This window comes from Ovis canadensis, chromosome 1, assembly GCF_042477335.2.
Source record: "Ovis canadensis isolate MfBH-ARS-UI-01 breed Bighorn chromosome 1, ARS-UI_OviCan_v2, whole genome shotgun sequence".
Lineage (NCBI taxonomy): Eukaryota > Metazoa > Chordata > Mammalia > Artiodactyla > Bovidae > Ovis > Ovis canadensis.
Genome location: NC_091245.1, coordinates 46628863 through 46651973, shown reverse-complemented (window position 1 = coordinate 46651973; position 23111 = coordinate 46628863). Strand labels below are relative to the sequence as shown.

Below are 23111 nucleotides of genomic sequence, written 5' to 3'. Positions count from 1 at the left end.
GAATGTGTCAGAAAATTTTAATTCTTGAAAACCGCATATAATGGTTTAACATTTTAGTTTACTAGGGCAGCACTGATATCTTTGGTACCTCAATTATTGAATTATAGAAGGCAAGTGAGTTGATTCTTGTTATGTTCCATAAGTGTATTCTATAAAGTCTTTGTGAAAACCAACTTAACAAATACTGAACCATTATTCCCTAGGGGAAGCACAGAGTTAGGCTCTTTCAAGCTTCTGGTCACATTTTCATCAACCAATCCTCACATAATCTTGTGTTATGTGTGTTTCTGTTAATACATCTTAATAGATGCCTTATTTAATATTGTTGATTCATTCATATTGAATTATGGCTAAACAGCGCTATGATTTATGCCTGAATGAAGCTTATCTAATGTGTGTGTTTCCCTGTAAGATACATGACATCCTTCTTGTGCTTAGAAAAACTAGAAATACGTCAGCATTATGCTTGCAGGCTGTGTTAAACAGCAAAATCACCAAGAAAAAGTACAATAATACAAAAAAAGTCACACTGAATAGACGATGGAAGGAACACTTGTTTATGGTATGAGAGCTGATGCAAGACAAAGCGTCACCTTTTTTGTCCTCAGTGTCAAGTGACTCAAATTTTTTGCTGCTCTGTACATGTCCAAAATGATCTTCAAAGTGCCTCATGTATTCATTTGGAGGTGACTAATAAATTTTAGTGAGCAGGCAAATCAACAAATTTGGAGTCTATAAGTAGTGAAGATTGACTATAATTAACTTTTTTTCTATAAATTGAGAAAATCAGTCTTTAAAAGAATTCCCATGGCACACAGATATATTTGAAGATATAATTTAGATCTACTGTATAATATGTTGTGAATCCTTTGATGTTTGTTTATATAAACAGTTGTTAGTGAAAATTAAGAAAAAAATCTCTTATAACTTATTTCATTAAATTTAATAAGTAAATCAACCATCCCTTAGATCTTAAACTGCACTCATTTCAGAACATTTAAATAGATTCTATAAGTGCATCTGGTCAAGGGAGGAAGTACAAAGACAGACGTGTTAATGTTGCTGGTGTGGATAGGATATATTGACTATGTTATAGTCTTTGATATGAGTATTTGTCAATTTGCTCATTCTAACGTGTGTAAATATAATTCAACCATTTAGTATATGGTCATTATAAGATTGAGGAGGTGATGGGTAAAATAATGATTCATATCACAGCTCTTCTATTTAATAACTGTAATCTTGGACAAGTCTTATCTTCCTGAGCTTGTGTTTCCTATTTATAAAACTGAAATATTAATGGTGCCTACTTCATAGAATTGTCAAGATCTTTAAGAGAGTCAGTGAATGTAAGTTACTTAGAATCATACCGTTCACGTAATGAGTATTCAGTTAATGTTATTTCAGTCATTATTATAGTTACAATTCTGTTTAAATGCTTAGACTGAAAAGGGACAATTCAAAAAAAACACACATATTTTACTTATGAAATAGTAAATGAAATTAGAAGAAATGCCTCCCTAATGGAAAATGTTAAAATTCTGATTTCTCTCTTTTGTTAAAATTCTGATTTCTCTCTTTTGTTTAGGACATTGCTACTAGATGGAAATCCATTCCGTGTTCCTCGAGCAGCCATCTTAATGAAAGGAACAGCTGCTATTTTGGAATATTTGAGAGACAGAATTCCTACTTAAATTGCAGTCATTACATAATCTTGGTCATGTTAATTCTTAGACTTCTTAAATTGATAACTAACATTTTTCTAAGGTATTATCTTCATTTATGATGGTGTAACCACGTATTGTGTTCATACATTTGTTCTAAATGTTTTGCATAAGATTTATGCAAAAATAATTCACTCATTCCCACATAGCAAACAGTTTCTTCAAAAGTGAATTTTTATTTATTATAGTTAAATACTTTTATAATGACAAAGCATTTTTATAGAGATGCTTTTCCCATTTCTACTTGTGTTACGTATATTATGACCAACTGACTTGAATATGACCATCCAATTTCTATCTTTTCTTTAAACTTTTTTTTAATTTCTAAATTTTCATTGACTATACAATTGAATTTTATTTAATACTGTTCTTTGGCTTTTCATTATCCATGATAAGACTTTTGTGATATGGTTGGTATCAATATAAGTTTGAAATTAATGTTTATTGTTTTGTTTTAATATAGTTGAAATGTTTTTTCCTAGTCTTTTTTCCATGTTTCATGAAATCATTTTACCAGGGTTTCTAATGTCACAGAAATGGTACACAAGATATAGTTATTAGTGGAGAAAATAATAGAAGTGTTGTTTTAATTGCTCTCACAATTTTGAATTTAAAACTTGATTGGACTTTGTTTTTAAGATGCTTAGTACTAAAGTACTAAGTTTCCATACAACAACCTAGTATTTCTAGATTCAACACATTTAAAGAAATTAGATCTGCATATTTTTCCCTCAGAGTGTGAGCATTTAAACAATACCTTTTGTCCTTTAAAAAAAAAAACTAAAATTTTATTAATTTTATAGATACCAGCAACAGAAAATAAGAGCATATACCGCATAGAAATCTTGAAATGTGTTTTATTTAAATACTAAGCAGGTATTTGTATGTATAATTACTCTGTTGATGTGTTCTAATCCTACCTTGTGCATTTCTTTTTAATTTCCAAGGTCTTAATTTTTTAATTTGCTAGTAATGTTAGTAAGACTAAATTTGTAGTCATGCGGTAATTTTCTAAAAAGTAATTTGTTATAGATGAACCGATTTAATAAAAATTAAATATAAACATTTGTATTTACACCAAAAATGTCAGAAGTAGGCTAGTCAGTCATTATAAAATGTACTGTGTGATTCTATTAAGTAACCAATTGATAGATGGTATTAACTAGTTTATATAAATAGATGGGTGGACAGGTAGGTAAGTAGATAATAGATGGATGGATAGCTTGTTTGTGGGTGATTGAGACATAATCATATTATGAAAAAATCATTGCTAATAAAGATAAATACTACATGTTCATTAAAAAGTTACATTTTTCAAATATTGATTACAATGTTTATGTTTTTGGTTTAAAAGAAATATTCCCTTTTCATACAACAACTCTGTTGCTGCCTAAGAAATCAGCTTCCATATTAAACAAAAGACACTTTACAATAAGGTGACATTTTATTATTTATACAATAAAGAGACTTTTATGTTATTCAAAACACTTTTTTAAATACTGAAAAAGTTGAGTACATCAAAGCCGAAAAATGGCTTTGCTATACACTGCACAGCATTATTATAGTCCCTGTATTTTGTATCTGTACAGAAAGCATCTTCAAAATGCATTCTAATCACATTGTACACCTTTACCTTTTAGTGTCAATACATAAAATAAAACTGGAGAATACAGCTTGCATTTGCGAATTAACTGACAAAGTAACTTCATTGATTCAGTAAATTTAAAATATAGATCCATAGGAGTTCTTTGCACATAAAATGAAGCAGCTTTCAAGGTTGTCATGGTCTTATACAGCAAAAAAAAAACATTAACTACATTCACAATCTATGTTAATAAAGTAGTAAATATGTCTTCATTCAGTTTTTATTTACATCAATATGTAGTTCAACTAAAAGGTACTGTTGTGATACAGTAGTTTTTTTTAACACATACAAAAATGACAATTTTTATATATAATTTAAGCTCAAAATCACAATTATCTCAAAATATTAATTACAACACAGCCATTTCAATTAAACATGTCATGATTTAACTTTTTATAAAACGGTAAAATTTTTTATTAAAGTAAGCAATTTGTTTCGAATTGGCTAGAGTTCACCATGTAGAAAACCTTAAATGGTAAGAGGTGTTTCCGGCCCCTCCCACCCGAATTTGTATACAGCCACCTAAGCTAGCAAAGAGACAGAAAAGGCCCCAATTTATAAAGATTAAGCCTCTTTTGCTATACTGCCGTGGCTTATTGTTTCTTCCATAAAATCTTTACAAGGGGAGTGTCAATAAACTATGCAGTGAAATGCATGCATTAATATACAATATGTCTATGTAAAATGTTAGCATTTAGTGCACATTAAAATGTTCACAAAGACTGCAAAAGAAGTCATAAATAAAGAAGCACTTCTAAGATCTACCAATTGCAAATTGTAAACTTGAAAAGTTCTTAATAATATAATGGAATTTCTTTGAACATAGATCCCAATTCAAGTTCTTTCTCTGGCTAAAGGAGCTTTAGTTACTTGGCCTTAAGATGTCACTGTTGTGCTGCACATATGGTAGAGAAATCAGATGTCGTAAAAGAATATGAGTCTAGTGGCTGTCTTCATTTTTTAAAACTGTGGCCCAGTGTTGCATCTCTGCATAGGATTTAGTTTTTAAACTTACAGAAGAGTGAAATATTTCACTAACTGAATTATATGACCTCAAATGAAAAGTGGAAAATGTGTGTGTGTGCATGTGTTTAGCATATGGAAAAATATTAAATAAATAGGTGGAATTAGAGCTTCATTATACAATAATAAAAGGATTATGCCCCAAAATAACTGAGGTCAAAAGAAATCAACTATAAAATATTTTAGGAATGAAAGAATTTTCACGGATACTTAAAAATCCTAAAAACATAGTATCTAGTATCCTTTTAATTCTTAAGCCAATTAAATTTTTATCATTGTCTTTGTTTAGAATTGCTGTTGTTAATTTAAGATTTCTTCTCTGAATAGAAAGAGACTATAGTTCATATCATACTTTATACAGCTGGGTGGGGGCGTGCCCTTAGGTGGTTATAAAGTAGGAAAAATAAAACTACAGTACCTGCAAATCTTACTTTTGCAAGGTTATTTTTGGTGGTCTTTAAAATTTATAAACAGAATTCAGTAGCTTTTTACCTCTCATTTTCAACTAGGAAAAAATTCCTCTTTCATACGAAGACAGTGTCATTGTCCTTAAGCTTCCTTTAGTCCCATCTATACACTGAATACACAGAGAAACTTGATTGGCTCTTGAGATTAAAAATATGTGGTTTATGTATCAATTATTTTTCACATCAATACTAAGGCTTGCATTTTTGAGGAGGAAAACGTACTTGAGGATGTTAATGAGAAATGCCTAAACATCATAAAGCAGTATTAAACATTTATTGCATTCCATTGACACTAGGTGTCATCAAAGCTAAAACCAAATTTTCTAGAGTAAGACTTAACATAAAACATTTCTTTCTGCCCTGAACAGATGCCTTTCCACATTCAAGACCAAGAAGAGTCCTCTGTGTGGAAAGACTGCAAGTATTGAAAATAAAACTTATTACAGCAGTACATTCTGAAAATTAATTACCATAGCTGATACAGGAACTGCTTTATATTATATCTGCCTGAGAGTTTCATCTTGGTTTTCCTGTGGACTATTCAAAAATTACATAAGATTTCCTGACTAAATAAGGAAAGGGGAAGAGGGACAGAAAGACACAAAGAAATATAAGGTGATTTTTTTTTTCCTCCATTCATCAAATACTTTTCCTAATCTAGCTAATATAATGGTCAGTTGACTTGCATACCTGGGCATTGTCTAACTCATTACTTTACCTGTGCAAAACGAGTGTGCAAAGAAAAACACCTATGTCTGTCTATACAGAGACATAAAACCTGAGTTTCAATAAAAAGTTTCTAATATAAGAAAACTTCTTAATGTAGGAAAATAACTTTTAAAGGGCAAAAAATACCTTTGTACAATATAATGTACTACCTTTAAAACTTCAGTGTGCATAAGCATCACATATTTTATAGAAGCCAACAAAAAAAGCAACCATTTACAATTTTCTTCACTATAGCTTAGATACCCATATTTTAATTTCTAATGTCTATTTTCATTCCCCTGAATTCATTAACTTTTCTAAAAGAAAAAAGTTAAAAGCACATTCAGATATGAGGACTGTGATGAACAGTTCCTGGTTTTTTCTAAATATTGAGGACCTAGGAGATTTGGGGTTGCTAGGCATATAACAATGCCAAGCCACAAAGGAATTCTAAAATTCAAAAGAAATATAATCTATTTTTTAAAAGAAACTATTTGGAAAAATATTTTGTGGATAGAGTTGGGCCAAAGTCTGCAAGAAGCCATTCTTACCTGCAGGCTCCCTTTCTGCAAATGATTCACTCTTAAAAACTCCTTTCTCCACTCCATTTCCTTAGCTTTCATTTTATTTCATTTCTTTAGTTTTCCATTCTTGAACCCTGAATTGTGCCAACTGATTGTGACTTGTGCCTCCCTGGTTCACATTCAGCCACCAGGGACAATGTCCTCTTCATTTATCTACATCTTTATTAATCTCTCTTCAGGAGCTCAGTTTTCTGGGATGACTTGCTTGCCCCCTCTCACATACCACTTAACTACGTATTGGGGGAAATTCAGTCAATGTCCCCTCTTATCATGAGATACTGATTTAAGGCTATTTCAAGATCTACATAATCCCTGGGCTGTAAACATCTCAGAAGCACATTGAGAAAATTTTTTAGAAAATGAGTGCAAGTTGGTTCTCCACTTTGCCCCCAGATGACATTGTCATTAATTATGCATTCATGTCAGTTAAGTCACTGACATTTAGAAGAGGAAGCCAACTGGAAAGATTTCAACCCTTGCACCTGTAGTTGGATATAAGGGCCCTTTGAATCCTTGTATTGACAGGTGAAGGGACTCTGCACAGTTTTCTTGAGTGCTGACCTTCATCTCTGGGGTCAGCAGGCCTGGTTTGGGGAATAGGGTGGGAAATGCATATGGCAGGGTAAGGGATTAGAGGCATTAGCTAAGGGAACTGTGCTCTCTTGCTTCCTGTTTGTATGACACTCGCCTGAGGATCACTAGAAAAATTTTGAATTTGTGCAGAAAGCTAGAATCAGAGTCATGCCTTCTCTGCCAACAGACTTGTTACCATGGGAACTAATGCAGAAAATGAAAAAAAAAAAAGCTGGGAATTAAATATGGAGAAAAACTGATCGTTGGTTTTTGCATGGCAATTTGAGCACTTGAGATGTAAATAAACAGAATATTCCTTGTGTGGCCAAACCAATGAAAGCAGACAAAATGACTTGTTGGTATCTGGTCCTGGAGACTTATCTGGGGATACAGGAAGAAGCAGTAACTGTGCTGTAGTTTGGATAAGGGGGCCTTGTAAAACCTCTGGTGATGAACAGCCCAAATGTTAACTTTATGATCAAAGGGACCCTTCAAAAGGCATATGCATGCTTAGCTTAATAAATGAAAGTACCTTGCTGTAACAATTTTCACCTTTCCAAAGCCCCACACACTGCCTGGCAGAAGTATTGCTCACCTAATATGTTATTGCTTGAAATGTCTTTTCAAATACTAAAAAATTAACAAAAGCAGCTTTCAAATCAGTGGTTCCCCCTGCCCCTCCATAAGAAAGCTTTTGTAAGTAGAATTTAAATTTGTTTTATTTAGGAAATATTTATTTTATCTGATACAAGTCCTCCTGTGTGCCTTCTTGTCATTCTGGAGTTGATAATACACTGATCAAGCCAGAGTAGGATATCAGGACCATCTATAATAACGGCTTGGTTCGAGTTTCAGCCTGTCCTGAGAAAGCAGACCTACCTATTATACTTTCAGAGGCTCTCAGGAGACAGCTGTCCTATTCTCTAATTGGGCTACTTTCTGAAATCCTATGATTAAATACCTCATTTTGTGACTTCAGCCTTTGGCCCATGTTTAAGTATAACTGCCCTAAGGAGAGGAGGGAAGGTCACACTATAGAGGAATTTATTTCACCTTTGATGGAGAGCTAGTTTTCAAGTAGTAGTGAAACCCTTCACCTGACACCCTCCCAACATATGCAAAAGCTAAAAACATCACCCAGGAATAGGAGAAAAGCCACTATTGTACAGCAGTCTTTGGGGGGAGGGGTACATCTAACTTCAGATAGTCTGAATAAAATATGCTCTTTGGGCAGTACTTAAAGTCCACTCCAGTGTTCTTGCCTGGAGAATCCCAGGGATGGGGGAGCCTGGTGGGGTGCCTTCTATGGGGTCGCACAGAGTCGGACGTGACTGAAGTGACTTAGCAGCAGCAGCAGCAGCAAAGTCCTCTGGACACACATTTCACTAGAGATGCTTTCTTCTTTCTCACTAATGACTTGCTGTTCTAGTTGTTAGAATTTCTTACTGAAACCTTTGACAGTCTCAATGAGTTCTTGAAATGCCAGATGCCCACTAAATTTCTGCTTTTCCAGTAGGGCCTACAAGGTTCTGAAATCCAGTTAAACACCTTATTTTCTGCTGCTTGCAGAGTTTGGAGGTGATCTTGATAATAAATTTGAGTACAGTGTTCTTGCTTATGCTAAAATAACTTTTTACATCAATATTTCAGTGAGTTTCAGGATTTGAGACGTCCATGCTTGGGTTTTGCAGGTAGGAAGCATTAGAATAGACTGATGCAGGACTAATCTTTAAAGCTACATGAAGCCCTAAGGACAGTTCAGCAGCTGTTTCTGAAATAGGCAAATAAAATATGATAGGATCTTCACAAGCAGTTATGCCTTGGAATTGACATGCTATATAAGACACTGCTTTTAATTTCTGTTGTCATCTCTAAAATCAGTCAGCAGATGCCTAGAGGAAGACTAAATAGTCTGCCTTAAACTAAACAATGTAGGTTTTTCTGCATCTTTTTATACTGAACTGGACATACCTTGGACAACTTGAGTTCCTTCAGGCTAAGAGGCCACCTGATACTATTTAATAGTTCTGCATCATCTGTTCATTCTTCAGATAAGAATCTGAAACACTTAACATCTCATGATGTATTAAATTTGATTTCTGAGAATTTAAATTGGAGTTCTGAGAATTTAAATTTGATTTCTTCATTTTTTAAAAACAATTTGATTTCCCTTCTCAATTTCCTGAGGTTAAGTGACTCCTTGCTACATAATGCACCTTAAAGGGTTATAGACATAACTTTTATGGAGTTATCTCTAGTTTATCATACAGTTTAGCATATAGTCACAAATAGCCAGTCTTGCCAATCTAGTACATTTTTTGCTTTCAGTTACAAGCATTTGGAAATCAAGAAAAATTGAATGGAATGATGGTGTCTGCATGGAAGGCATATGATGAATAAGTCTAGAGATATAATATGCATTGATGACTAGTGAACAGTATTATATTGAATATTGGAAATTTGCTAAAAAGAGTATCTTTCAGGTGTTTTCACCACACACAATATGGCAACTATGGTGACCAAAGCAATGAGACATTAATTAGACTGACTGTAGTAATTATTTCTCTATGTATTTGTACATCAAATCATGTTGTACACCTTAAATATACATAATTTTTATGAAAAAAACCCAAAATGTCACATGCCATTGCTGTTCTTTCTGGATTAAGGTGAGATGTTGGCTAAATAGTTCAATTTAATAAAGTAAAAAAATATGACCTCGCATACGAACCACTGACCATGTGTAGTTACTGGGCTTTTTTCAATACCTGTTAACCTTGATCTTCAGTAATATGCCCAAAGTAATATCTGAAGGTCAAAATACCTCTGATTAAGAATTTAATAACCACAATCTTATTTTCAAATTCAAGCATGCCTCACAGTCCATCGCATAGCTTTAATAATTCCCATTGTCTGAGTTGCTGCACAGAGACACTGCATTGTTCACAAATAAAACCCACCAGCCACTTCATCCACAATTGCAGCTAATTTTTCAGACCGTGGTTGAACTCATACTTTTCACCCACCCACCTTTATTATAACATAGCGATCCCACCTCTAGGTTAACGCTAAAATGAATTTGAAAATCCTTGATTTTTCATCTCAAATAGCAAACAAAATCTCTAAAATTTTGTTGCATTAAAAACCACATCTGTTATTTCTCTGGCCAGTGTAATCTCTGAGGAGATTTTCTCCTCAGAATAACTTGTGGAAGTTTATATGACTTCCACTTCTTGATAATTAGGAGATGATGCCAGGGCAGTTGCAACGGTCAACACTGGGGGACCTTTAGAGAAGGGTGTGAAGACTGACCACATAGGCATTTCAGCGTCCATCTAAATGGTACACGTGAGATTTGGCCTGTATCTGCAGAGTTCTAGGCACTCTTTAGTCTTCAACTTTCAGAAAATTTTATCATAGATATACTGCTCAAGTTTTGTTTTTTGTTTTTTTCTGAATTCTCATGGGCCTGTTCTGTTCTTACACACAAAGTATCTCCAACCAGTCCATCCTGAAGGAAATCAGTCCTGAATATTCACTGGAAGGACTGATGCTGAAGCTGAAACTCCAATAGTTTGGCCACCTGATGCAAAGAACTGACTCATTTGAAAAGACCCTGATGCTGGGAAAGATTGAAGGCAGGAGGAGAAGGGAATGACAGAGGATGAGATGGCTGGATGGCATCACCGACTCAATGGACATGAGTTTGCGTAAACTCTGGGAGTTGGTGATGGACAGAGAGGACTGGCGTGCTGCAGTCCATGGGGTCACAAAGAGTTGGACACAACTGAGCGACTGAACTGAACTGATCTTCCTAATATGAAGGTGTTTATTAATACAAAGAGTGTGATCTTTTCTTTATGTACATAAGTATTTAGAATATGCGAGTCCACCAGAAGTATGTACATTTTTAAAGGTATTTAAAACACAAATTATTTTAAAGCAAAGATTTCAAAAGACCCTAAAGTTTAACTGTTTGATTCTTCCCTTTCCTGAGACTGAGCTCTTTAAGTGAAACAGTAGGCATTTGTTATGCTTCGGCTCAGTGGTAAAGAATTTGCCTGCCAATGCAGGAGATGTGGGTTTGATCCCTGGGTCAGGAAGATCACCTGGAGAAGGAAATGGCTCCCACTCCAGAATTATTGTCTGGGAAGTCCCATGGACAGAGGAGCCTGGTGGGCTATAGTCCTTGGGATCACAAAGAATTGGACAGGACTTAGAGACTGGGCATGCCCTGCACACATCCTGCAGTGAATTAGATTCTCCCTGTCACCTGAGACTTTGTCTTTTTTGAAAAAGAACATATATGAGGGACAAGAACCTTGCCTTCCTAGGGGAACTGAAAAATATTCTCTGTCCACATTTAAAAAAAAAACCACACACACAATAAAGCTGAAAGGAAGTGTTTGCCATTTTATTATTCTGGGAGAGAAAGTGATATTGTTCTGTTCTCTGTCATCACCTTATATTTTATACCTATATTGTAGTATTTATTAGGCAGGTTATGCGTCTGTCTGTCCATTAGACTGAGCTTTTGAGATGAAGGACCATGGCTTAATTATATTTTTATTTCCCATTGTTCTCAAAATCTTTTGCTCATTAACATATGTTTATTAAATGCACAGTAAAAGAGATAAGTCATTTTAATCACTGATAATTTTTCTTAAAGGATAAACACATAGATTGACTACAGGACAAATCTTAGGATGGCTCAGAGGAAGACTTGGGAGATAATTACTTAATCACCTCTCTAAGCTATAGAACTATTCAAACGTACATATAGGCCTGGATGAATATTCTAAATATGAGTAAATATTATTGTTGATATGGGAAGTTTAAAAAGAAAAGAACAAGAAGACATAGTCCCTTACCTTTCAGTATTTTATGGTGATCTAGGTCATTTGGAGAAATATGTGAAAACCAAAAAAAAGAGAAATTAGTACCTGATACTGTGTGTGTCTGTGTGCCTCTGTGTGTGAGAGAGATGCAGCCAGAGAGAGACTGCAAAAGAGAAAGAGAGTCTTGAGTTTGCGTTTCTCTGAGAAATGGTCACAAAGAGATTGGTAACATTTGCTAGCAACATTCATGGTTTCCTGAAGAACATAGAGTGATGGCCTGTTAGGGAATCTGTCTTGATCACAATAACACTGTGTGATTATATCAAATGGAAAACACTTATTGCTAAATTGAACGACACCTTTAATATGGCAAAAAATTATGTCCAAAAACTGGCTTTCAGAGATAAAATAAATAGAAGGACAGCAAGTAAAGACAAATGTTGCAAGTCAAGAACACTGTGTATAATGATAACAGAGGAAAAATCAAATTTGGAAAATGGATCTTGCCCACAACCTAACAACTCTCTTTTATGGGTGATTCCTGGCTTCATAAACAGCAGTAGTAAATGGAGTGTCAAATATGTCCATCATTCACTTATTTCTCAGTGAGGTGGCACAGCTGGACAACTGGCACCCTACATGTGGTGGCAGGCGTGCAAGGAGTGTTCCAGAGGGGTGTAGGCATTGTAAGCAACCGTTCTTCACAACTTTCTGCTCTTCCTTCAGCCGCTTAGGGCTCCACACCCAACCCAACCTGGGTGATTTCCCCATTTGTTTTAACAAAACCCAGAGCTTCCCAACCTCTTTACATCATGGCACAGATAGAAAACAGTCATGCTTGTTCTACATAATGGGGTATAGGTGGGTAAAATAGATAAGGTCTCTCCAGGCCGCAAGTGAAAGCAACAAGTCACAAGTCCATGTACTCTGAAGGGATCAATATCTCAGTGCTTGAGGGAACTAAACTGCCTGCTGGATAGAAAGCCCTCACCTAGAGTCTCTTCCCAGGAATAGAGTTAATACTGTGTGTGTGGTGCATGCTCAATCGCTCAGTCGTGTCCGACTCAGACCCCACGGACTGTGGCTCGCCAGGGTGCTCAGTCCATGGGATTGTTCAGGCAAGAATATTGGAGTAGGTTGCCATTTCCTCCTCCAGGGGATCTTCCTGACCCAGGGATCGAACCCACGTCTTCTGCGTCTCCTGCGTTGGAGGCAGATTCTTTACCACTGAGCCACCAGGGAAGCCCTAAAACACTCTATATGTGAAAATGCTTTAGGTGCTATTTGATATAAAAAATTCTAGAAATAAAAAAGTACCACAAGCATTAATAAACAAAAAACCCCACACTATTTGAGTACAGAAATAGTTTTCAAGTAACTCTTCTCTCATTCTCAGTACAAATTTCTCCTAATTTTTGTTCTAATATTTAGTTCAGATTTCACAGCCAAAACTATCATGAAAAGCTCTTGGAAATCTAAGAAGAGAGGAAAAAAGATGATGAAATAGAAAATAAAGCAAATAAAACAAGGCAAAAGCTGTATTAAAAAGAATGAAACCGTGCTTTAAAATGTGTGGCCATGTTGTATACAATTAAATTTGTTTAGGAGGTATTTTTCTCTTCTGAAAAGAGAGAAAGCACATTTGGTAAGCAAACCCAAGATGGTGCACTGAAATCAACACGCTTCAGGTCATAGAGAAGTTATTGAGTTGGCCAGAAAATTCGTTTGGGTTTTTCCATAACACCTGATGGAAAAATCCAAGCAAACTTTTTGGCCAACCCCCAAAGAAGGTTGACTGAATTTGCTAAGAACATACTGTATTAGTAGTGGGTTGATCATGTGTTTCCTTTGGAGGAAAACTCCAGAGGATTAAACAGTTTTACATAGACTTTGGGAAGGAACACTGTGTGTTCTTTCCAGCTTTGCTTGGGTTCAGAAGAAACAAAGATTAAATGGTTGGCAGAGAAATACCACAAACAGGAATAAATAGGCCTTTGGTGGAACTAGCACAGAGGAGGACCAAACAAGGATGATGGCTAAGCCATCACTAAGCCATGAAAGTGAGGATATAATTAGCTTAGAAGTAAACAGAAACATTCGGTTTTTAAAACAATGATCTAGCCAGTAGAGGCCCTGACATTCCAAATGTCTAAGAACCAAAATAGCTTGAGGACACTGGTCACCAAGGATGCTAGGGGCTTTGTGCCTTCAACACCCAGACATTCTGGTTGAAAGAAGGGAGGCTGGGGGAGATTTTAAACCATCCCCTTGAATCTGATTATCAATTTATGAGATGTATTTTGAAATACATTCTGTATTCAGTTTATAATACATAATATCTGATGATGTGCTCAGTCAGATTTGACTTTTTGTGACCACATGGACTAGAGCCTGCCAGGCTCCTCTGTCCATGGGATTTTCTCAGCAAGAATACTGGAGTGGGTTGCCAATTCCTCCCACGGGATCTTCGCTACCCAGGAATCGGACTCGTGTCCCCTGCGTCTCTTGCGCTGCAGGCAGATTCTATACCACTGGGCCACCAGGAAAGCCCAAATCTGATCATAATATTATATTAATTTCTCTTCACATAGATAAAATGAAAAATTAGATTTTATGCTGGATACCTTGTTACTACCAGGTGTCACCTGGAAATAAAGCTGTATACGTATATACACATATTTAGATTTGGACTAGTTTTAGATTTGCATAATCAAGATTATGCTCACTTTGGTTCAGTTTAGTCGCTCAGTCATGTCTGACTTTTTGCAACCCCATGGACTGCAGCATGCCAGGCCTATATATTTAATTCCTGATGTTTATGTTTTGGAGAGGTCATCTAAAAATACATATTTTAAATAATTTGTGGTAAATACCTTCCCACATATTTGGAATGAGCATATAGGAAGGAAACTTGTTAAAATATCTCTACAAAATATTTGGAGAACCAAAGGAGGTTAAAGAACAAACTGGCAGATGTCGTAATTAATCTGAGCTGGAATATCAGGATTTAAAATCACACACTCACTTGAAGTTGAGAGAGAGACTCTTTCTTTCTGTGGTTGGGTCCTGGGTGGTTGGTAAAACCTGAGAGGTGTAGTCAAAAATATAGAAACTGATTAAAATAAGCTTAAAACTTTTAATTTTTTGCTTGTATTGTTTAAATTTAGAGCATTATTTCAAACTAATTCTCTCAAAAGAGTATTAACAGTTTTAAAAGGGTGTTAACAGTTTTATCAATAGTTTATTAACACTTATTTACTGTTATATCAGCGGGACCGGTATAAAAACGGACTGTCCAGAGTGTGGTTATCCAAGCTGCAGACTTGCTGATTGAGATACATAAAATTGTACTATAGATATAAGGGCTCCATCTGGTGGCAACTCTTCAGAATTGCATACGTATTCCTACAAAGTGCGGCTCTGTTCAACCATGTATGAAGATACTACGTTAGACGTGAAGCCTAGTTTGTTACTCTCCGTAATTTAAACGGAGGGTATCAGTGAGATGAAACATATGATTTGTTTCCTTATCAGGGTGGGTTATAGAGGTAAGCGGTAGCCTCCTCTTTGGAGGAATGTAATTCCTTAAAGGTCGATAGATAAACCATCCTCTCAAGGTCCTCTTCTGTCTGTTATAGAACGATAATTTTCCTTATTTCTTCGCTGAACTTTCACCTAGGGCTATATTGATATTGGCCTTTATTTCAGAAGAGGGCTCTGGTAACTTTTTTTTTTTTATGAGCTACCTTTTGGTGATTTTTTTTTCCCTTCCTTTACTGAGAAGTTAACATGACTAAAAAAATTATCCACCACATTACAAAAATAACTTGTTATAAATAATGATGAAATGAAACATATTTCTAATATTATGCCTTATTTTTCATCACTTTCTGCCAGGAGAGAGGGAGGGAGAGGAAGGGAATTCCAGGGATGTCTGAAGCGGGTGTGGTCACCAGGAGATGAGGATGTGTTTGAATCTGGGTCTGATCTCTGCCATCCAGTTCCTTCCGTTCCTCTCTATCAGCCTTGCATCTCCATTTGTTCCCCGTTCTCATTCTTACTTCCCTAATAACATTAATTTCTCCCTTTCATCCAGCCTTTTATTACTCTTCCTCACTTTTCTAAAAACTCTTACTTAAAATATAGCACTCCAGCTCTTCTAAAATACTCTTACCCACTCGCTAGTCTAAAATAATGTTGCTCTCTCGATTACTACTACCCTTTTCATTTTCACTGCATTTTTGTTCAGACAGAAATTGGCATTCTTTTCCTCATGTAAATACATAGAGAGTGGGCTATATGACCAAGCTGGACAGTTTGAGGCACCCTACTATAAAAAAAAATGATTTGAAATTTCCTTCAGGATATACTAATGGCTTCTAGATACAAAATTTCATTAAAAGAAGCCCTACACGGCCCGTTAGCAAGTTCTCCCCATACAAAGAAATTAAAAGGCAGAGACCAAAAAAAAAAAAAGGCAGAGGCAGCTGGAATAATTAGTATTATTAGTATAAACACAGCAGTAATGAGAAATAGATTTAATGTTTGAGACTGATTGAATTCTGTAATTCAATTTGCTATGAAACCCAAATAGAAACCCAAGTGGGAAATACTGTTGAGAGAAAGCTAAGAAAGAAATGCTTTATTTGTAAGGAAAGCAAGATCCTATGAGGTAATAAAGGAACTCTGGTTAGGAGCTTACCAACCTAGTGTTCTCCTAACAGACATTTTTTTTCTCCCTCAGGGGTTGAATTCCATTTTTTTTTTTTTTTGCTCTTACAAACAAAATACACAATGAAACTAATAGCAATGGCAGTAGAAATACTTTTCTTTCTGCTTTGAGATCAACAGGCTAGATTCTGATCTGTATAAAAGTTTGGGAGGGGGCATGTGGTTTTATTAAAGTAATCAGCTTTTCTGTGATCTCTGTACACAGTTAATTATGTTAATTTTAAAGCTTTTGCAGTAGCCTGAGAATTCTGGAGTATATGATATTTTACTTTAAGGATGACGATAGTGGACTATCCCCATGAAAGGATCCCAAATGCAGTGTGAAAATAATGTTATGTTGAACTATAGCTAAAAGCTGTGGACAGACTTGTCTTTATTTAGAGCAGGCAGCGTTAGGCAGTGGTTTCATTAAATTTTAGAGCTAAAATAGGGTTAGGGATTCGCTCTTCTCAACTACTTTTCCCTAGCCATCCCTATCACAACTTCTTTTACTACTGCCCACGCTCCAAATTGTAAAGCTTGATAAAGTGATCTACCAAGTCACAGTGTAGAGCTGGAATAACCCTAAATAGGGACCTAAAGCCAGTTCTAAGCATGCACTTTTGTCTCCTTGGTTTACAAAATCACTTGACCTCTCCAGGTCTTAGGCCTCTGGTACAATGTGGAAACAGGGCTTGATCACCTCTAAGATACTCTAAGACCAAGACAATGGCTCTATAAGTTCAACATTTGCATTCATTTCTCTGGGAGATTTCTGGCATCCATCTGCATGACTTCTTCCAAGAAGAGAAGACCCAAACGAAATCAAAAGGATTGACATGATGTACTCCAATTAAATGAACAAAAGTTGTTTCTTAAACTCTTTGGATGGTGTTTAAGGTCCTTAGTTTCCCTAGTAGCTCAGCTGGTAAAGAATCCACTTTCAATGGGCTGATTCTGGGGTTGGGAAGATCCCCTGGAGAAGGGATAAGCTTCTTACTCCAGTATTCATGGGCTTCCCTGGTGGCCCAGACGGTAAAGAATCTGCCTGCACTGCGGGAGACCTGAGTTTGATCCCTGGGTTGGGAAGATCCTCTGGAGGAGGGCATGGCAACCCGCTCCAGTATTCTTGCTGGAGAATCCCCATGGACAGAGGAACCTGGCAGGCTACAGTCTGTGGGATTACAAAGAGTCAGATACGACTGAGTGACTAAGCACATCACAAGGTCCTTAGAAAATATAAAAGGGAAATCAAATACAACTGTTGAAACACAGCACAAGAACCTGAAAGGTCTTAGAAGAAATGCTGGGGAGGAGAGGAAGATTGGTTTAAAAGGGAGAATTGAAGAAAGAAAAGAATGAACTGAGAAAGTGAACGTTTGTTCAAAGTTGTTATGTAAATTGAACATCAACTTCTTGTTTAATCCAGTAAATGTGTTTATGTGCCAGGCCTATCATCCACTTAATCACTGAACAAATATTTATTGAGCACCTGCTATGCTTCTGACACTCTACAGGCCCTAAGGATACATAGAAAGCAAAACCAGATGTGCCTCCTCGATGCTCTTCAGTCTAGAATGCCTCTTTTAAGTATTGTCTGATCCTCCCAAGAAGCATCCAGGTGATAAGAGAGGAAAGAACAAAGGTGTATCAAACCTCTATGACTGAAGGTAGAATGTCATAAGTACTATAAAACATACAAAAAGTAATATGATGGTATTAATATTAGGGAGAGAAACTTCTTCCAATATAATACTAGGGAAAATCTAGTGGTAATCTTTGAACTGGATCCGGAAGGCTGCACATAATTTTGATACTTTACAAAGAGAATGGGGAGAGGAAGACATTTCAATAGAGGGACCATTGTGGGCAAAGGCTGAGATCAGAAAGTACTTAGTGAAAGGTAAAGATTTTAGATGTCCAAAACACTGGGTATGGGGCCTTCCCCGGTGGTCTAGTGGTTAAGACTTTTATCTCCCACTGCAGGGGGCACAGGTTTGATCTCTGGTCTGGAAATTTAAATCCCACATGCCACATGGTGCAGCCAAAAAAAGACAATAACAATAAAAAAAAAACAACCTGGGGACAAATTCTACCTCAATAAAATTGTTAAAAAAAAACCCTGCATATGTACAGATTGAGTGAAAAAAAACAAGTAATTCCTAGATTCAAATAATCAAACTTTTCTTGAAAGAATAAACAGATGTCCATGATATGTGAATGTCTGATCCTACTTAATGCAAACAGTATTTTCATGGGCTAGTCTGAACAGCACTCAGTAAAATACTTTCACCTCACTGAAGTAAGTGAGGTAAATAAACATGACATGCAGCCAGCTGAATGAATATTCAACTCATTGCATTTCTCCATGGGTCATGAGTGATTCTAATATTGCTCCTCTGGACTCATGCTTTCTGATGGCCTGTAAGAAGCAGTGGTCATAGGAGGGATCCTTTAGGGACATTAAGCATAGAAGAATCTCTTCAATCAAACACATCAAGCCTTTAAAAACACAGCTTCTATCTCTTTCCTCCATCATGTCAGTGACATACAGGCACACTGCAGAGCCAGGTTGAAGGATATCATTTTTTCTAACAGTCTCTCTCTTCTTTGGAACAAATTGGTAAAATTTTCTTTCACAGATTCAAAGGATTACAGTTGCTATTTATCTTGTCTAGTAAGGCATCCACTCTTGCCACTTCTAGCCTCTCAAATATTGTCCTAAGTCTTGGGAAATACTCATATAGCCTCCCAAAGACCATAGAACCCAGTAGGAAGACCTATTTATAGCTCCAAATGTAACATGCTCCAGCCTCAAAGAGATTTGACTAGATAAGGATGCTGCTTCCTTTTGCAATGCATGGGCTGAGGGCAGGGACACAGGGACTCACCATATGGTCTTGTACTCTTTGATCGGGAAGTTCTCCCACCTTTTCACTTGATTGTGAGATTCTGTGCAGAGGAGACCATGTTACAGCCCTCGTAGTGCCTGGTATATAGCTGATGCTCAACAAATATTTGTTAACATCACATTTAATGTTTCTGTTATATTCTTCAATAAACATTCCCCAAATGTTTTGACATTATGAATGACATACCTTAGGCATCTGAGATTCAGCTACAGTTCTCCTATGGAGGAATTACAGAGTTTGCTGATGAAAGTACGGCTCTGTACTAAGATGTTTTACTCTAGGTATAGAGTTAGTGGACTATTTTTAGGCTGCTTACTCATCCAGTTATTTTAAAGAAGGGAAGGAAAAAACTGACACAAATAATACAATTGTGTAACAGGGATAGATTTGAGAAAAAATATGCATTTTCAAAAGTAGAGAAAGATTGGATGATTCGTTTAACTTTTCCCCTCAACATCCTTTCCTACACACATTAAAAGTTACACTAGCTTAAAGAATGAAATATTTTAAAAGCCTCCCCACCCACAAAAAAAGGGATAAGACTTTTACCAGCAGAGTCACAGGATTTCACTGCTTTCTACATAAACACTGCCTGAATTTCACAATCTTCTACTCTGAGGTGCTGCTATTAACAAAATACAAAATTAGGCCGAGAAAAGTGAGTTATGCAGCCCAGGAAAATTAGGGGAGGTTGGTGTGGCTGTAGAGATAACGTTCTCATCTGTGCCTGCTTTACATCCTGGTCTACTTCTTATCTTGCTCAGCGCTCACTGGGTTGTTGCAAAGCAAGAGCTCACTGTTACACATCAAAATCCAACAGGGAAAAAGCTACCAGATAAAATAATGCTTCTAAAGATAGGGCCGGTGAATTATTTTCCGTCTCTGTTTTTCTCTCTTTACTTCCTATAGAACTGCTGTCAGAGAAGATTATGATAATCACATAGCTAAAAGCCCAAGGCTTTAATGAAATTCCTAGGTTTTCATTTACCCTCTTTATTCAAAACTTAGAGTGGACTTTCTCCCTCCATTTATCAGAAATCTTTGAATTCTCCAAAGTTAAAATCATGGAGTTTATACTATCACAGGATAGTATTTCCCAATCACCCTCTTGTAGACAGTGTCAAAGGTGAGGACGATTGGAACCTGTCCCCATGACAATCAGCTGGGAGCCTCAGAGAGTGTCCTCAATGTAGTAAAACCCAACGTTTCAAAAACAGAAGTGGAAACAGTTCTATTGAAGCCCTGCCAGCTTCACCCTTGCACACGAGCTTTGTTTGATGCTGTCAGAAACATGATCCATGCTCCACCTTTGAGCCTTGGTTAATGCTACTACTCTAGGTTCCTGGATCACCCAAGAAATTTCCTCCCAAACTGGAAGCTGGACCCATCAGTTGATAGTCAGGGGTCTCCAAATGGAACTCTAAGGGGACCTCTTATCCTTGTGTCAGCAGGACAGAAGCAGTCATCTGCCCTTGGAACATCACGGGGAGTTGGAGGTATGGATCTATAGCAGCAACAGCAGTGAGGAAGACAGGTCAGTTTTGCATTCTAGAACCAAAAACAACACCAGAAGGTTCAGAATGTAACTAGAAAACTTGATTGTATCTGCCTTAGTTTTGTATGGTAGAGTGTTTCAAAAAACATTCTCTGAAGAGTTTAGATCAAATGAGGTTGAAAGGATGCCTAGGAGAGGTGATGACCGGGATCTCCTATAATATTGACCTACATGCTTTTCTTTGTCGCACATTTATTTTTCCATAGCCCACACTCTACTTTCTCGCTGTAATGTATACTTGGGGGATGGTTGTGCTGAGAATGATGGGGGCAATACTCTGGGCCAAGCCAGGATGCTTTTCTTAATGGAAGGTGTATTATTTAGGAAAAAAGTTCATGCAGATTGAAGATTTCCTCCCAATTCCCAGATGATCAGGCAGCACTAATACAACCAAAAGAGAGGGCACATCACCAACCCAGTGTTTGAATATTTTATTAAGCCTCAGAATGATTTAGCATTTCTGTGAGAGGAAAACTCAACCTTGTTTTTCTTGATACTACATAAAGGACCTATCTTCTTAACTGATTAGATTTTATTATTTGCATAACTTTTTACTGACCCAGTGTTTCAAAAAAGCTGTTATTTGGTCAGCGTATCAGGAATCAGCCAAAGATGTTGACTGAATTCACCAAAGACTTAGAGTGGTGGTCCTCTGCCAACTTGGTTTGTCATCTGCTTATGTTGTGGTACCCTCTGCCAGGTGTGAAGTTGTCAGAATGGACTCTTGATCTGTGTGCCAACAAGGGGCAGAACTTACTGAGGACAGCATTAAAAGTCAATAGAAAGGCAAGTTGGCAAACACACACTGTTTTCCAAGGCTTTAAATTGTGGTGGAGATATTAAATCGATTTTGTGATTAAAAGTAAAATCTTTTCCTTCATCAGTCATTTTGCCAAATTCAGATACTTTTCATGTAATGTATGAATGTATAAATTTAACTTTTTCAAAGTTTTCCTTCCTTTGAATACTCCCTGTCTTTAGCTCATCTAGTAAAACATATCTCAGTACTGCTTCTAATAAGTAATTATATTAGTGATATATGTGGAATCATCTTCAAGATTAAGAACTAATCAATCTTGATTTGTCATTCTCTTTAAAACTGCTTTCCATCCTGAAGGTGGTAATCCAACATAAGTCCCAGATTGTTTGACATCTATGTAATTACAGTTCTTATTAACTGGGACACATATATTTGATAGATTTCAATAAGCAATAAATTATCATGATATAAATATTTGTATGGTATACTGACTTTCAATATTTCTTGTCAAAAAGATCCTTATATTTTGAAAGTGTTATATTTGTTTAGGTAGCTGTGTTGTCTGGTAAGCTAGAATTATCATAAGAGAGCTTTGGTGACAATGTATGATAAGCCATGTAAATTGTAAAAAAAAAAAAAATGTCCACTAATGTCTGTTTGGCTTGCAAAATCTGTAACAATTCTATTAGTAATTTTCAGTGCTTATTCTTTTCACCTAATACTTTTCTCATTCCCTCCCATTATGTCTTACTCATGTCAGGTATAAGACAGCTTTCTCAGCAGAAAGATCCTAATAAAAATCAAAGACCAAGGTGAGTCTATTGGAGTCATCATGAATTGCACTCCTTTTTTTTTTGTGGCTGTTGATTTTTCTTTTTTAAAGGCACACCCTTAACTTTTGCTTGTTCATTTTTGTTAACATAAACCAGATGCTAATTCAAACAGCAAAACCAGTCCTTCCAAAAAAACCAATACCACAAATTTGTGTATTATTGGTTTTGGTCACCCATGGAATCAATAATACTCTTCCCCCTTAAGTGATCAATGATTTTTTTCAGTCAACCTAAAAAAACAAAATGCCTCTTTTCATTATTACCTGCCTTTTTTCAGTATGCAGCATGGCAGTACAATTGACAATGAGGTGCTTTGCACATCAGCTTTCCTTTCCAGCTGGTCAGGGGTCCCTTTTCTCTTTTTCTCATTTCCTGAGAACAGGAAGGAGTAAAGCATGGCCCAAGACAATGTTGTCTGTCACATTAGGAGTGGCAGAGGGTTTACTAGGTCATGGTTCTCTCCGCTTGGCCTCAGAAATATCTCCTGAGACCCTGTGTTTGATGTGGAAGCTTGACCTAAGAAAAAAGACTTGGGAAGTCCTTTATCTGGCTCTTCTCCCAATTATCCCATGAAAGATTAACAAAGCTAATGGGATGACTGGAGCTGCTTCATGGCTGCCAAACTACACCCATGAGTTTGTTTCTCCTTTAAGTGATCTTGGGAAGACAGTGAGGGCCTCTATCTTGACTACTGATGATCATCCGAATATAGTGGCTGGTATGGTAGTTTGGTGTGAGTTTTTGGCAAAGAAAAAATTAGGCTCTGAAAGACATTTCTC

General features: G+C 36.5%; 1 protein-coding gene across 3 annotated transcripts in view; it reads left to right on the top strand.

Annotated features, from left to right (window-relative positions):
- The window catches only part of LRRC40 (leucine rich repeat containing 40), a 50363-nt gene extending 38709 nt beyond the window's left edge, over positions 1 to 11654 (top strand). The window contains exons 15-17 of one of the 3 annotated variants that reach the window (XR_011251709.1): positions 1589 to 1767; positions 5228 to 5474; positions 10217 to 11654. Coding sequence is in view for 1 of the 3 variants with exons in the window: in XM_069565164.1 (XP_069421265.1) it covers positions 1589 to 1694 (106 nt within the window). In the remaining 2 variants the exon portion in view is untranslated. Of the gene's footprint in view, positions 1 to 1588; positions 3044 to 5227; positions 7363 to 10216 lie in introns of those variants that run through there. The other 2 variants (XR_011251696.1, XM_069565164.1) reach the window with 2 other exon arrangements.
- Positions 11655 to 23111: the final 11457 nt, after the last annotated feature.